Here is a 14,705-nt window from a genome sequence, read left to right as displayed (position 1 = left end):
AAAAAAAAGGTGGTTCGGGAAGAACTTCAGGCCATGCTCAAAATGGGCATCGTCGAGGAGTCCCACAGTGACTGGAGCAGCCCGGTGGTCTTGGTACCCAAGGCCGACGGGTCGGTCCGGTTCTGTGTGGACTATAGAAAAGTCAACGCGGTGTCTAAATTCGACGCGTACCCAATGCCTCGTATTGACGAGCTGCTCGATCGACTAGGCATGGCTCGCTTTTACTCGACATTGGATTTGACGAAGGGATATTGGCAGATTCCCTTGACTCCATTATCCCAGGAAAAAACGGCCTTTTCCACACCGTTCGGCTTACACCAATTTGTCACACTTCCTTTTGGGCTGTTTGGGGCGCCCGCTATGTTTCAGCGGCTGATGGATAGGGTCCTCCGGCCCCACGCCACCTATGCGGCCGCATATCTTGATGACATTATTATTTATAGTAACGACTGGCAGCGGCACCTGCAACACCTGAGGGCTGTCCTTAGGTTGCTGAGGCGGGCGGGTCTCACTGCCAACCCGAAGAAGTGTGCGATTGGGCGGGTGGAAGTACGGTATCTGGGCTTCCACTTGGGCAACGGGCAGGTGCGTCCCCAAATTAATAAGACAACAGCGATTGCGGCCTGCCCGAGGCCCAAGACCAAAAAGGGGGTGAGACAGTTCCTGGGGCTGGCTGGCTACTATCGTAGGTTTATATCTAATTATTCGGACGTCACCAGCCCGCTGACTGACCTCACTAAAAAGGGGGTGCCAGATCCGGTCCAGTGGACGGAGCAGTGCCAGCGGGCTTTCTCTGAGGTAAAGGCTGCACTGTGTGGGGGGCCACTATTACACTCCCCTGACTTCTCTCTCCCTTTTGTGTTGCAGACCAACGCGTCGGACAGAGGGCTGGGGGTGGTGTTGTCCCAGGAGGGGGAGGACCGCCCCATCCTCTACATTAGTAGGAAGCTGTCGGTGCGTGAGGGGCGCTACAGCACTATTGAGAAGGAATGCCTGGCGATCAAGTGGGCGGTCCTCGCCCTCCGTTACTACCTGCTGGAGCGCCCTTTCATCCTCTGTTCGGACCACGCGCCCCTCCAGTGGCTCCACCACATGAAAGATGCCAACGCGCAGATCACCCGTTGGTATCTGGCACTCCAACCCTTCAATTTCAATGTGGTCCACAGGCCGGGGGCACAGATGGTCGTGGCGGACTTCCTCTCCCGTCAGGGGGGGGGGGGGGGGGGGGGGGAGTCGGCTGCGGGCCGGACAGGTGCCCGGCCTGAGTCGGGCGGTGGGGGTATGTGGCAGCGGGGGCGTGGTCAAGCGCCGGTCTATGACGGGAGGGCGGAGCCAGGGAAGGTGAGTGGCAGAATCACTACACCTGACGGTAATTAACCTGTGTTTGTGTGTCTTCCCAGTAACCGCGCCCTATTTAAGGAGGCAGAGGGAGAGCAGAGGAGAGAGCTCATCCCGGGACTAGAACACAGCGCGTGTGTGTGTTTTTTTCTCTAAAGCATAAAAGTAGGCTGTTACACTGGAAAGTCTGACAATAAAAAGCCTATTAGTACCAGAAGCTTTGTCCTGCCGTCCTCTGTGCTCCACCCACACTTCAGAGAGCTCTACAATGACGTTAGGAATGGGGTTAGCCTACCACCAAAATAAATGCATTGGCCGATTATCTGACATGGCAATGTACAGGAGGCCTACAGTAGCCTATGAATGTTCTCATTAAATTAAATTATTATAAAATAATCATTAATTCATTAAATATTTTGTTGTGTAGGCCTACTGTATGTAAGCTGGCCTATCTTTAACATCCAATGAGACTAGTTTAGACTATAGGCTAAGCCTAGACAGGGAATACAAGTCAAGTTGGCCAGAACTGAATATGAAATAAGGGGCTAGTTTATGCCATGCAAGACAGTTAATTCAACAGAAACAGAGGTGCACTAAAGGCGTTGATCAGACAGGAGCAGCTGAGTGGGCCATCGCTTGCCATTTGCTTTTATCCAAGCTTGATTAAGGCATATAAATATGGGGATTACTTTATTTTCACTCTTATATCATTCAACTGGAGGTGGATAGCCTACTGTACATGTTGTCTTTTTTTCTTTTTAATTCAGTGGGTTTTTGATAGCCTGCACATCAGTGCTGATATGGTGACTTCTGACACACCCACCAAACGAAAGAAAAGAAACTCAGAAGCCGATGCAAAGGCCGATGCAAAGGCAAAGGCCGATGCGGTCACAGTGTTTTGAAATGTTTTCCTACAGTTTCCATTCTTATGCAACGCGTTGTCATCTTTAACTCGAGGAAAGCGTTGTGGGCTACTACATTGCGGCCAAATAGGCTACCTCGTTCAATCAGTGGCCTAGATCAAACCGTAGCTAAACCGTCTCAAAACGGTGCATTGGTTGAACTCGGCCCTGTTTTCTCTGTTGACATTTACTGACCTCGATCACGCAGACCTCTTCAGCATCAGCTCCCTTGTCACTCTCCTGTTTCTCACTCACTCTCTTAAAAAATCGTCATATATCCATCTAGCCAACGAATTGAAAGGACACATTAAATCTTCTCTCGCCATAACTATTGCTACTAATGGCATTTAGTTTTCACTCGCAGTAGTTGAAGAACATACCAATACACAGATGGGACAGAATATAGAAAGCTGTCAAGTTTAACTTTTCACGCTAATATTGACTAACATTTTCCATAAAGTTCAATTTAGCTGCCATAATGTTAAAAGGGACAAGTAGCCTACAACATCACATTTTCTTCCCCTTAGACAAATGTAGGTAACGTTAAGCAATTAACAATGACTGACATCAAATTACAATCTCTTGTTCACTGTATCATTCACTGTGAATTAAGTCCTCTTCTTCTTTTAACAACTCTGGCCTCAGGAACGTAACGTTACAGCAAGAAGGCCTAATAACATACAGCTCCCGCCTGAACCGTGCATGTCCGCCTACCTGGCTATGCTGGGAAACATGATAATTTTATTCGTGTCGTAGCTAGAACTTGTAGACATATTATTGTTTGACTCATTTTCTTGCTGGTTTGTGTTATGTGCAAGTCTGCACTATTTTCAATATACATACATACATACATACATACATACATACATACATGTATATACAGTATACATACATATATATATATATATATATATATATATATACACACACACACACACACACACACACATATATACATATACACACACACACACACACACACACATATATATATATATATATATATATATATATATATATATATATATATATTAGTGCTGTCAAGCGGTTAAAATATTTAATCGCGATTAACGTCACGACTGTCATAGTTAACTCGCGATTAATCGCAATTTAATCGCACATTTTTGTCACATAAAAAAAACATTGTAATTCTCTTATCAGCATAAAAAAGTGAATGGGCTTGTTTTATACCAATTTTTTTTTTTTATTGCAAAGCATAACACGTCTTGACACAGCCACTGCAAAGTAAAACCTAAGCCGAGCACCGGCGCGGGGCTAGCAAGAGAACCATGAGTGAAGTGATCTACTGCTTGAGAGAGATAGGTTACACAGTGACGGTAGGCTTGACTTGCTTGATTATAATATAAAGTACACTATTATATTAACTTTAAGTTGTTCGTTGATAAATATTGCATTGAATCTGATCTTTACTGTTTCAGCTCACTTAACACATTTTGTACTTTTACACTTTCTGCCTGTTGATGCGTCGCGCTGTCCAATCAGAGGCGGCCAAATTTGCATATTACAGGAAGGATTTCTGGGATAGCATTGAGTTTACAGTTCAGAGGGATCTGGCTTCTTTAGACGCTGTCTTCTTAAAACTGAATAAATATTTAAAAAGAGCCAAATGAGCCAGTCTTTTGAACGGCTCTTTTCAAAGAACGGATCACAAAGATGCGGATCCTATCAAAGAGCCATAAATCCCATCTCTACTAGCGCGCCCTGCCCGTGCTGGTTCTTTGGGGGGAGGAGGGCAGAGGACTCTGGCTGTGCGGGGCGTGGCATTACAGTCTAGCTGCTATCGGTTTTCTAAGCAAAGTCTCTGTTCCAAGTTCCTGGCAGTTTCAAAAGCTTATGAAAAACCTACATCATGTCACAGAGCGTTAATCTCGCGATAAAAAAATTATCGCCGTTAAAATTGAGTCAAGTTAACGCGTTAATAACGCGACATTTTTGACAGCACTAATATATATATATATATATATATATATATATATATATATATATGTGTGTGTGTGTGTGTATATATATATATATATTTTATGTATATATATATATATATGTGTGTGTGTGTGTGTGTGTGTGTGTGTGTGTGTGTGTATATATATAAATAACACTGAAAATTATAGGGGGGCTTGGGAACATTTTAGGGGGGCTTAAGGAATTTTGAGGAATTGGAGGAATTTTGAAAATACAGCACCAACCAACAGATCAGCACCAGAATCACAAAACGCATTAAACATATTGCAATTTAAATGTTTCATTTGCATCTTGTAAGTTTAATTCACGGCTCAGTATGTCTATTGGTAGATGCTGTATGGCAATAGCGTAGATTTATATAGGGATGGTAGGGACATATCACAATCAATATTTGGGGAATACAAAATAGTCCCTACCAATATTTACCATTTTATTTTAATATAGCGAAAATCTACATTTATTAATGTAATATTTCAATATACTACGCAGTGGTAGCATTAATTTAAACGTTTTGTTTATGAGAGGTTCTGAGATGTATTCGGAGCTATGACGACCCATGCCACTATTTCATTGGCTGCAACAGAGCGATGGTCATCAGTGGTGCCAGCCAGGTAGCCTCACGCGAAAGCAGAGGTCCATGTGCTGTGGTGCTGAAAGCGGCAACGCATCTGGCTCATAATGGCCCGAAAGTTTATAAATTTGTCATTCTGAATTTGATCACTGTTCTACTTTATAAGCTTAAGAGACAACAATGCCATTGCCACCAAAAAAGAAACGGGACATTAGAAGTTATTTCACCATCGCGACAGTAAGTATAGTGCGCCCAGAAGTTTGATATTTAGCTGTGTCACGCAACACAATTATTGCAGCGTTCAATGAAGGCTTAGCTAAGTGTTATATTTCCTCCTCCCCTCCCGTGTCTTTTTGGAGTGCTAGTTTTAACTGTCTGTAGTAGCCAACAGAATAAAGCCCTGGCAGATACATGCAATAAACACGGGAAGTCATGGAAAGTCATGGAAAGATGCTGATAGCTCCCGTTTTAATTAGTTAGTTAGTGCTAGTGTAGCCTGGTGGCTATAAAGCTTGCCAGTTGTTGTCGCTAATTAATGAAAACTCTGTGCATGAAATTAGACAACAGAAGATAGATGCAAGCCTTGTGCAGGTTAAGAATCTGTGCTTTTGTCACTATAGTTTTCTTTTTGTCCAGTTTGAACTCAGTCATAGCATAATTTCTTTTCACCTGAGCTAAATACATCATGGCAACATGTAGGCTATATTCTAGTCCCCATGTTTGTTAAAAATGGATATGGATATTTTTCTCTTAAATGCACAATATCCCAATAATGTAGAGATTGCATCATTTACCTGAAGTGCAAGAAGTTATTTCTTTGTTCTTATCTGGATTTGTGTTTGCTGTATAATACAGAAGATCCCAATAATAGTTATTTATTTTGATCTTACCTGGAATGTTTTTCTCTTAACTGCATAAGAGGACAAAATGCAAAATGTATGCTGAATTTGGAAAAGGAATAAGTAAAGTGTTCTTGAACTGTTCCGCTGAGTATGAGTGTGGTTGTGTACACGTGATGTATGATCAAGTTATGGGGGGGAGTAAGTTGTAATGTCCCTACCAAAGCTTAGACCAAACCTACACCTTTGTAGTATGGTGATTGGACATTGGTAGTAAATGCAATCATTATGAATCCATCCCCATCACATATGGGAACAAACTTCTCAGAGTAAAGCAATATGTGTGAAAGTGTTTTTCCACCTGGCATATTAACATCATTTATCCCCCCCCCCCCCCCCCAAAAAAAAAAAAAAAAAGATCTAAGCTCTGTCTCATCCCTTTAATTAAGACACAGTTAAAAAGACCCGAGGATACCCCTTCCTCATTAGCAAATGCTCGTCCCCTAGTTTGTTTTTTCTCTCTGCTTTTCTCCATCCCCTGTGGAGTTGCTTTGAAAAGAGACCGTCTTGGTCTCTCACTTCAAACAAAAGTCTTCCTGTCTGCCTTTGATAATTGTCCAAATTGGTCCCTGGCCTCGGGTGAGGAAATCAAGCTGATTTTAATGTCTGCCAGGGTTTCAGCCTACGACGCTATGTCATTTCAGCCTCCTCAGGCAACTGCAACACAAAAGTGTCCTGTCGTCTTTAAGAAAGGTCCTCAGTTAGAGAGCAATCTCACTTAGTTTTGGTCTATTAGTGTCCTGCAGTAGATGGTGTGTGTGTGTGTGTGTGTGTGTGTGTGTGTGTGTGTGTGTGTGTGTGTGTGTGAGAGAGAGAGAGAGAGAGAGAGAAAGAAAGCTTGTGTTTTATAGATCATTTTAAAGTGTTGCGCTTTCTGGGTCAAGTACTTTGACCCTCAGTGTTATTTAGGGACCAGCCACCATGAGAGTGTGAAGGAGAGACAAGTTATACTTTATACATTTACACAGCATCTGCTAATGACTCACAGATTTTTCATGCCCACGTGTATGAATTTGTTAAAGATGCATACTGGGATTAGTTAAACAGGATATTCTATCAATGATCCAGTGTTTTGATATAACAGTGATGGACCCTTGCCATTATTGATGGACCCTGCCAAACAGGAAGACCTATATTTAGTTTTGTCATTTCCTTTTTAAACACAATTTCCTTCGGTCCTGCTGCAGAGTGACAAAGGGTTTCGTAATGAAATCTGAATTAGAATTTTATTTCCATCCCTTCCTGTCTATGCAGATCATGTCCCAAGTCCTGTGCAGGTGAACCCCTGCTACATAGGAAGTCATGATTGTGACACCACAGCACAATGTGTACCAGGAGAAGGACAGCAGTTTACCTGTGTGTGTGCTACTGGATACACTGGAGACGGACGCAACTGCTATGGTAAGAAAGGAGAGAAGGTTTTTCAGTTCAAGTCAATTCAATTCAGTGCAATATAGTTACAGTCATTCATAGAATCATTAGTATTAGTCTCTATCTATTTGAATGTTTGTCCATCTGTCTGTCCACCCACCAATCCATCCATGCATCCTTCCATCTACCCACCAATCCATCCATGCATCCATCCACCCACCCATCCACCCACCCATCCATGCATCCACCCATCCATCCATGCATCCACCCACCCTTCCACCTACCCATCCACCCTTTCACCCATCCATCCATGCATCCATCTACCCACCCTTCGACACATCCATCCATCCATCTTGAGCTTCAAAGTGGAACAAAATGGATGGCTCCTTAAAAGCTGTTTGCTCTGTTTGAGCATCAAAAACTCATGGATTAACAACAACTTAGCCGTATGGCATTAGTGATATGATTGATTTATATTAACGTTCATGATGTATTGGTCTGTATTTTCAACATTATAGATTTAACCATCTTATGTACTCTATCTGTATGTTCATTGACTGAAAACAAATACTAATATAACCTCAGAGAAATATAGACGAGTAGACATGTGATACATTATTTCCTCTTGATTGTGTAAGAAGCTGTTTTGATGTGTCATTTACTAAACTTGGAATTGAGAATAGAAATTCTAACTTGAATGGCCTATTTGATTTTTCCTAATCAGAGTTTGGTAGTAATGAGATATGAGCTTCAAGCTTTCATAATCGAACGCAGCATAAATCCACTCTTGTGTGAGTGAGCCAGAGTTTTGACGTTCTGTTTACATTGCGGAGTGCCTAGAATGATTTGGGATGCTTGCCCTCTTTATCCAGGCTCAGAGGCCTGACATCTTCAGAGGCCGACATCTTTGCTGGCTCTAGGAATGTTAACAGTTATATTCAGCTACAATTCACCAAGCAGTGTAAATAACTGAAAAAGTGTACAATATTGGCTCCCACTTTTGGTGATCATGAACTCCTGCAAGTTAACACACTACCATTTGAAATACATTAAAGTGTACCTGTAGTGAATTTTAATTACTAGTTATTTTAAAAGATCACGTATGATACCAGTGGTTCCATCATGTAACGTTCGTCATAAGCTCTTGTCAAGTACGCGTGAGTTTTAAGTCACTGCTCCAACAGTCAGGCATGGTCAGCGACATGTTGCCTCCTTCATGGGCTGTTCCAGCACCGGTAGTGACGCACAGTTGTTGGTTTGTCCGATTGTCTGGGCTGCAGTGGACTGGTCACTGACCCCGTGTTGCAAACACCAGTCTAAGATAACACATTATCAACCAATCTGCTCATAAGAAATAGAAGAAATATTTACACTTACTCGAGCTGATCTTTGGCTGGATCGAGTTGAAGTTAAAAAAAAAAAAGGCACCGTTCATCATCAGTGTCGCAGTTCTCAAAACTGAACCGAGCTGCTGTCCTGAATCATAAAATGAATCATCCGAAGCGCATAAAATCTGAATGCCATCTCGCAACAAGTTTTACCTCCAAATAACTCAAACGATAGCCCAAATATATCCCTCTATTCCCTAATCCCTAATGGGATGTCAGATAGATTTTATCCTGTTTACAGTGGGTGTTCCCACCGTGAAAGAGAAACCAATCGAAACCGAAAGAGTGAAAGTAATTATCATGCCATTACCATCCCTATGTCCGAAATCGCTCACTTGTTCACTACTTTCTACTCCCTATATAGGGAATTACTATATAGAGGACTATATAGTGAGCTCATTGGTAAAATTAAAAAAACGTTTTCAGACACTAGTCCGTTGCGCTGGTATTTACGTCATTACTGTCGCACAATTAAAACGTGCCATATCAGCTGGCTCATGGGGTTTCAAAATAATAAATACATGCATGTATTTTTGTGATAAATACATATTATACTGAGCATATTTCCCACATTAATCAATACAAAACACCTGCATCTTTCAGTTTTTTTAAATCAAGGCTGAATACTTTCTTCTTTGCCACTGCCTTTTATTAAATCAAATTTGAGACTTTTAATTTGATTTCTTTCAGCGTGACCACAATGCATGATGGGATATATTGCTTGGTTAGTGACCATCGGTTGTACACTACTTTTCGTGATGCATTGTGGGATACTTTGAGTGCGCTATATAGGGTGTAATAACCTTCACTATCGTTTCGGACAGCACTACAAAATGGCGTCCTCACTATATAGTGTCCTGTATAGTAAGCAGGGAGCAACTTCGGACACAGGGCATGTGAATAGTCTTTTATGAATGCGAAAGTGCATGCTCTGGTGTGACCGAGTAAGGTGACAAGTTTTATGTTTCATCTAATTTAGGTAAATTAAAAACTATAATATTTGGCAGTGGGCACATAGGAAAGTGTAAAGTATAAAGTTCCTGTCAATATGTTTATCATGCCTGTATAATAAAAAAACTCGCAAAGATGTTTATCTCAATACATGACCTATTCATTCTAAACCTGTTGAGCTTCGCCGGCAAAGGTCTCGACCCCAAAGTACAACCAAATCTACTTGCACACAATGCCATGAAATAATAGATATGCCATAAAGATCTATTACAAGTATTAGATCTATATTTATTCAACGTGTTCTGAAGTTACTTGACTGGGAACTGGGAATCTCGACCCACAGAATACTGTTTGTTTACTCGCACCTGATAACCCGGAATCAATGACTGTACACCACTTCCGGCTGGCAATGGCTGCTCCCTGTGGTTCTGCCTCTGCGGGTAATTCACGGAATAAAATTGTTCACAAAAGTGCTTTTACGTTGTTTTTTTGACTGAATGTGCGTGTCTTTTGTCTATAAGTAATACATAAAGCAAGATTAATGTTATAAGCGTAACCAGTACCGGTAGACTTTAAGTGTTTTGGTATTCATGTCTCTGGTATTTTTAAAAATGATGGTCAACACAAGAAATTTTAGGTGGAAGAATTGGTTACCCAGGTGATAGAGGATATATCACACAATTTGTGGAAATGGTGGACATGGAGAATTAGGGTTGGGTCGATTAAAGAAAGCTGTAGTAGTGTACAACAGTGTGTTACCTCTCTCTCTACTACACAAGAGGAGGAAGATGGTGTTATCTCCACAGCTGTTAACTGGCAGTGGGGGTTTGTTTTAGGTGTAATGAGCTTGTTTGAAGAGGAGTGAAAACAAGGGCTTCACACATCCATCTGAAAATAGTGTCATGGTGTCTTGATACAGCTGTCTCCTTTATCTGTGTCTCACCTTATGTCATCTGCTGAAATCCGCCTACTACATGCCCCCAAAGCTGTTTTTACCCTGTGTTATTACAACCCCGATTCCAAAAAAGTTGGGACAAAGTACAAATTGTAAATAAAAACGGAATGCAATGATGTGAAAGTTTCAAAATTCCATATTTTATTCAGAATAGAACATAGATGACATATAAAATGTTTAAACTGAGAAAATGTATCATTTAAAGAGAAAAATTAGGTGATTTTAAATTTCATGACAACAACACATCTCAAATAAGTTGGGACAAGGCCATGTTTACCACTGTGAGACATCCCCTTTTCTCTTTACAACAGTCTGTAAACGTCTGGGGACTGTGGAGACAAGTTGCTCAAGTTTAGGGATAGGAATGTTAACCCATTCTTGTTGAATGTAGGATTCTAGTTGCTCAACTGTCTTAGGTCTTTTTGGTTGTATCTTCCATTGTATGATGCACCAAATGTTTTCTATGGGTGAAAGATCTGGACTGCAGGCTGGTCAGTTCAGTACCCGGACCCTTCTTCTACGCAGCCATGATGCTGTAATTGATGCAGTATGTGGTTTGGCATTGTCATGTTGGAAAATGCAAGGTCTTCCCTGAAAGAGACATCGTCTGGATGGGAGCATATGTTGCTCTAGAACCTGGATATACCTTTCAGCATTGATGGTGTCTTTCCAGATGTGTAAGCTGCCCATGCCACACGCACTAATGCAACCCCATACCATCAGAGATGCAGGCTTCTGAACTGAGCGCTGATAACAACTTGGGTCGTCCTTCTCCTCTTTAGTCCGAATGACACGGCGTCCCTGATTTCCATAAAGAACTACAAAATTTGATTCATCTGACCACAGAACAGTTTTCCACTTTGCCACAGTCCATTTTAAATGAGCCTTGGCCCAGAGAAGACGTCTGTGCTTCTGGATCATGTTTAGATACGGCTTCTTCTTTGAACTATAGAGTTTTAGCTGGCAACGGCGGATGGCACGGTGAATTGTATTCACAGATAATGTTCTCTGGAAATATTCCTGAGCCCATTTTGTGATTTCCAATACAGAAGCATGCCTGTATGTGATGCAGTGCCGTCTAAGGGCCCGAAGATCACGGGCACCCAGTATGGTTTTCCGGACTTGACCCTTACGCACAGAGATTCTTCCAGATTCTCTGACTCTTTTGATGATATTATGTACTGTAGATGATGATATGTTCAAACTCTTTGCAATTTTACACTGTCGAACTCCTTTCTGATATTGCTCCACTATTTGTCGGCGCAGAATTAGGGGGATTGGTGATCCTCTTCCCATCTTTACTTCTGAGAGCCGCTGCCACTCCAAGATGCTCTTTTTATACCCAGTCATGTTAATGACCTTTTGCCAATTGACCTAATGAGTTGCAATTTGGTCCTCTAGCTGTTCCTTTTTTGTACCTTTTAACTTTTCCAGCCTCTTATTGCCCCTGTCCCAACTTTTTTGAGATGTGTTGCTGTCATGAAATTTCAAATGAGCCAATATTTGGCATGAAATTTCAAAATGTCTCACTTTCGACATTCGATATGTTGTCTATGTTCTATTGTGAATACAATATCAGTTTTTGAGATTTGTAAATTATTGCATTCTGTTTTTATTTACAATTTGTACTTTGTCCCAACTTTTTTGGAATCGGGGTTGTACAACAGCTTTTTAAGATTATTACTTGTCACCCTGTGTGAAAGGATTCTTGGCTGAATTCTGTTACAGATTGTGCCATAACACGTGTTCTTCATCCCAGATATGATGAAACTCCTCTAATGACAGACTTAGGATTAAAGAAAAGTAGTTTTGTATGGTGTCACACCTCCAAATGAGCATCTCTAAGCCAGTTGTTAAAGGTGTCACCTCCTTCATGTATAGTGGCATAGCCCACTGGCACTGCTGTTACTGGGCAATGCAACACTAGGTGGTCAGTGTCTTGTGGGGATCCCTGACATTTAGGGCATATAGGGGACTCTATGTAGCCCCAATGATGCAAACTGGAGGTTCTGGCATGTCTTGATCTAAATCCGGTGAGCAGACTAGGACAACCATCCGACTCCTGGTCCCACACCCTCTGAGTAAAGAAAAGTACTGTTTTGCTTACATCATCAGCACAATATGGACTTGTGCAGAAAATGGGGTCACATAAACAAACAGGAACTTAGTGTATTAGTGGTTATGTTCTGTCTAGAGAAAACAAGTTTTAAAACGAGATGCAAAGAAGACAAGCTTGTAGTCGTTCATGGCTGGATAAAAGACACCACTCTATTTTATTTTTGGTTTGCCAGTACTATATTTTGTATGTGTTTTGTGAGTTTTAGACGAGCATCATAACAGTGATCGTGCTCTGAGGTTTTATTTTAAAATTTCTCACTTTGCTAGAAATTTGACGTCAACTCTGTTCGGTTATACTGGCACTAAATAAGATTTTAGTTACATGATGTGTTCTGAAATCACAATTCTCAATTCACAGCCAAAGACTTCTTTTAAGATGTGTGATTTTTGTCAAAAATATAGTGTAAATTGTACAGGGTTTTTAGCCCTTTAAAGTGTATGTAATGCCTTTTTGTAATGCTTTAAAATGAATATATATCATTCGTAACAACGAAAATTAATTAATAAAGCAGGGGGGAAATAATATAAATTATTTGTTATTTTATTATCAAGCACAAAACTATCAATAAATTGCAGCTTCCGGATCCCGGAAAAAGGCAGCCTTGCCTCAAGGCTAATCTCACACAACGTCACACGTGGAACCCCTGTTATCTGGGTCATTTCAGTTAATCTGACTCCGTGCTTGTTTACTCACCGAAATTGGATATTGTTGTTGGAATCTTAAAAAAATAATGATGGGAAATTGTGCGTTGTATTTGGATGTTTAAATTCCTATACAGCAGGACATTCAGAGAAAAAACACAAATCTAAAGTGACAGTGGGTGAGGTTTGTACAAACGAAGCGGGCAGATTTTGTGTTGTCTACTAATAATAAACCTGATTCATGAAATGTTCGTCACCACCAGAACGACCACATGGGAATTATTGGAGCAAAAAAGAAACCCATTTATTTAATAAATGACATTTGATCTGACATTTGGACAGTTTGTCGATTCCCCTATTATCACACACACACACACACACACACACACACCAGACACAAGATTATACGCAATATTTACACGCTCGCGACATCTGATCTTATCATATCTGATGCACTTTAACAGGAAGAAAAATTTGCACGCTCAATCATCATCATTAATTATTACCTGAAATGTGTTAAATGCACTCAGATTGCAATATTGCAAGATTCAATTTGTTTTCAGTTTTGTTCAGGAAAACATGATGAAAGGTAACCACCACGTTCTGCACATCTCTCTCTCTAGCTATCTCTCCATCTCGCGCGCACTACAGAGGAAGATTGTCATGAACCGAGTGAACTGGCAGTTTCTCATCTTGGGGGCTCGAAAAGATAACCATTTACTCTGCTATATCCTCGATAATCATCTTCCCCTTCAGCCGACATAAGAATCCCAATCACTATCAGAATTCTCTCCAAAACGTGATTTCATATTGAGACTGGTCTAACCATTGCTGCGCACATGAGTGAAATTGATATCTGAATTGTTACATGTGTGACATCACACACACCTTCGGGAACTTCCAGATGAGTCTCGGCATATTCCTTGAAAATCGGCTAATCTTATTGATTTTCCATCAATTTATGGCCTTTTGGATCAGCTATGGTTCAAAAACACATGGTCAATCAACATAACGATTGTTGCTTTGTACAAGGAAAAAAGTGTGGTTTAGAGGTATTCATACATGTCAACCTTTGGTCAATCAAACCTGTATAACCAACCTCCAAAATCCGTTTTTCCCTTATAAAATCCGTATAAGATGCAAATTAAAATAATTTACCTAAAATTTGAATGATAATTAACAATGATATATCCCAGTTACGTACTTTTTATTCACTATTAATAACAATAAACCTTAAGAATGAATACAAAGCTCCAGTGTTTGACAAAAACACAAAGTGTTATTAGCGTAGTTACGAAGGAAATACTTCGTTGTTTGGAGACAGGTTTCACCGAGCGGCTATTATGCGCGAGATTTCATATTAGCCACAAAGTCAGGAAAATCTGTTCGTAAAATTACGTTATAATGACCAAATACAATGAAAAGTATTTTTCCAGTCTCACCTGTGAAAGGTAATCCCATGTGATCTCGTTTGGACAGTAAACCTGTTGGTACAGTTAAACGCAGCACATGAATGAGGCATCTTTATTCTTGGCTACTGTCTAGACGCTATACCAGAGACGGATGAAGAATCTCCACTTTGCCACATCC

General features: G+C 40.9%; 1 protein-coding gene across 5 annotated transcripts in view; it reads left to right on the top strand.

The window, feature by feature from the left end:
- nid2a (nidogen 2a (osteonidogen)) overlaps window positions 1–14,705 on the top strand; it is a 154,559-nt gene that overhangs the window by 70,632 nt on the left and 69,222 nt on the right. For all 5 annotated transcript variants that reach the window (XM_060933647.1, XM_060933646.1, XM_060933644.1 and 2 more), the window contains one exon: window positions 6,945–7,091. In XM_060933647.1, the coding sequence (XP_060789630.1) occupies window positions 6,945–7,091 (147 nt within the window). The remainder of the gene's footprint in view (window positions 1–6,944; window positions 7,092–14,705) is intronic.

Source organism: Neoarius graeffei, chromosome 11, assembly GCF_027579695.1.
Source record: "Neoarius graeffei isolate fNeoGra1 chromosome 11, fNeoGra1.pri, whole genome shotgun sequence".
In the NCBI taxonomy this organism is placed as follows: domain Eukaryota; kingdom Metazoa; phylum Chordata; class Actinopteri; order Siluriformes; family Ariidae; genus Neoarius; species Neoarius graeffei.
This window is presented reverse-complemented; position numbering and strand designations above follow the sequence as displayed.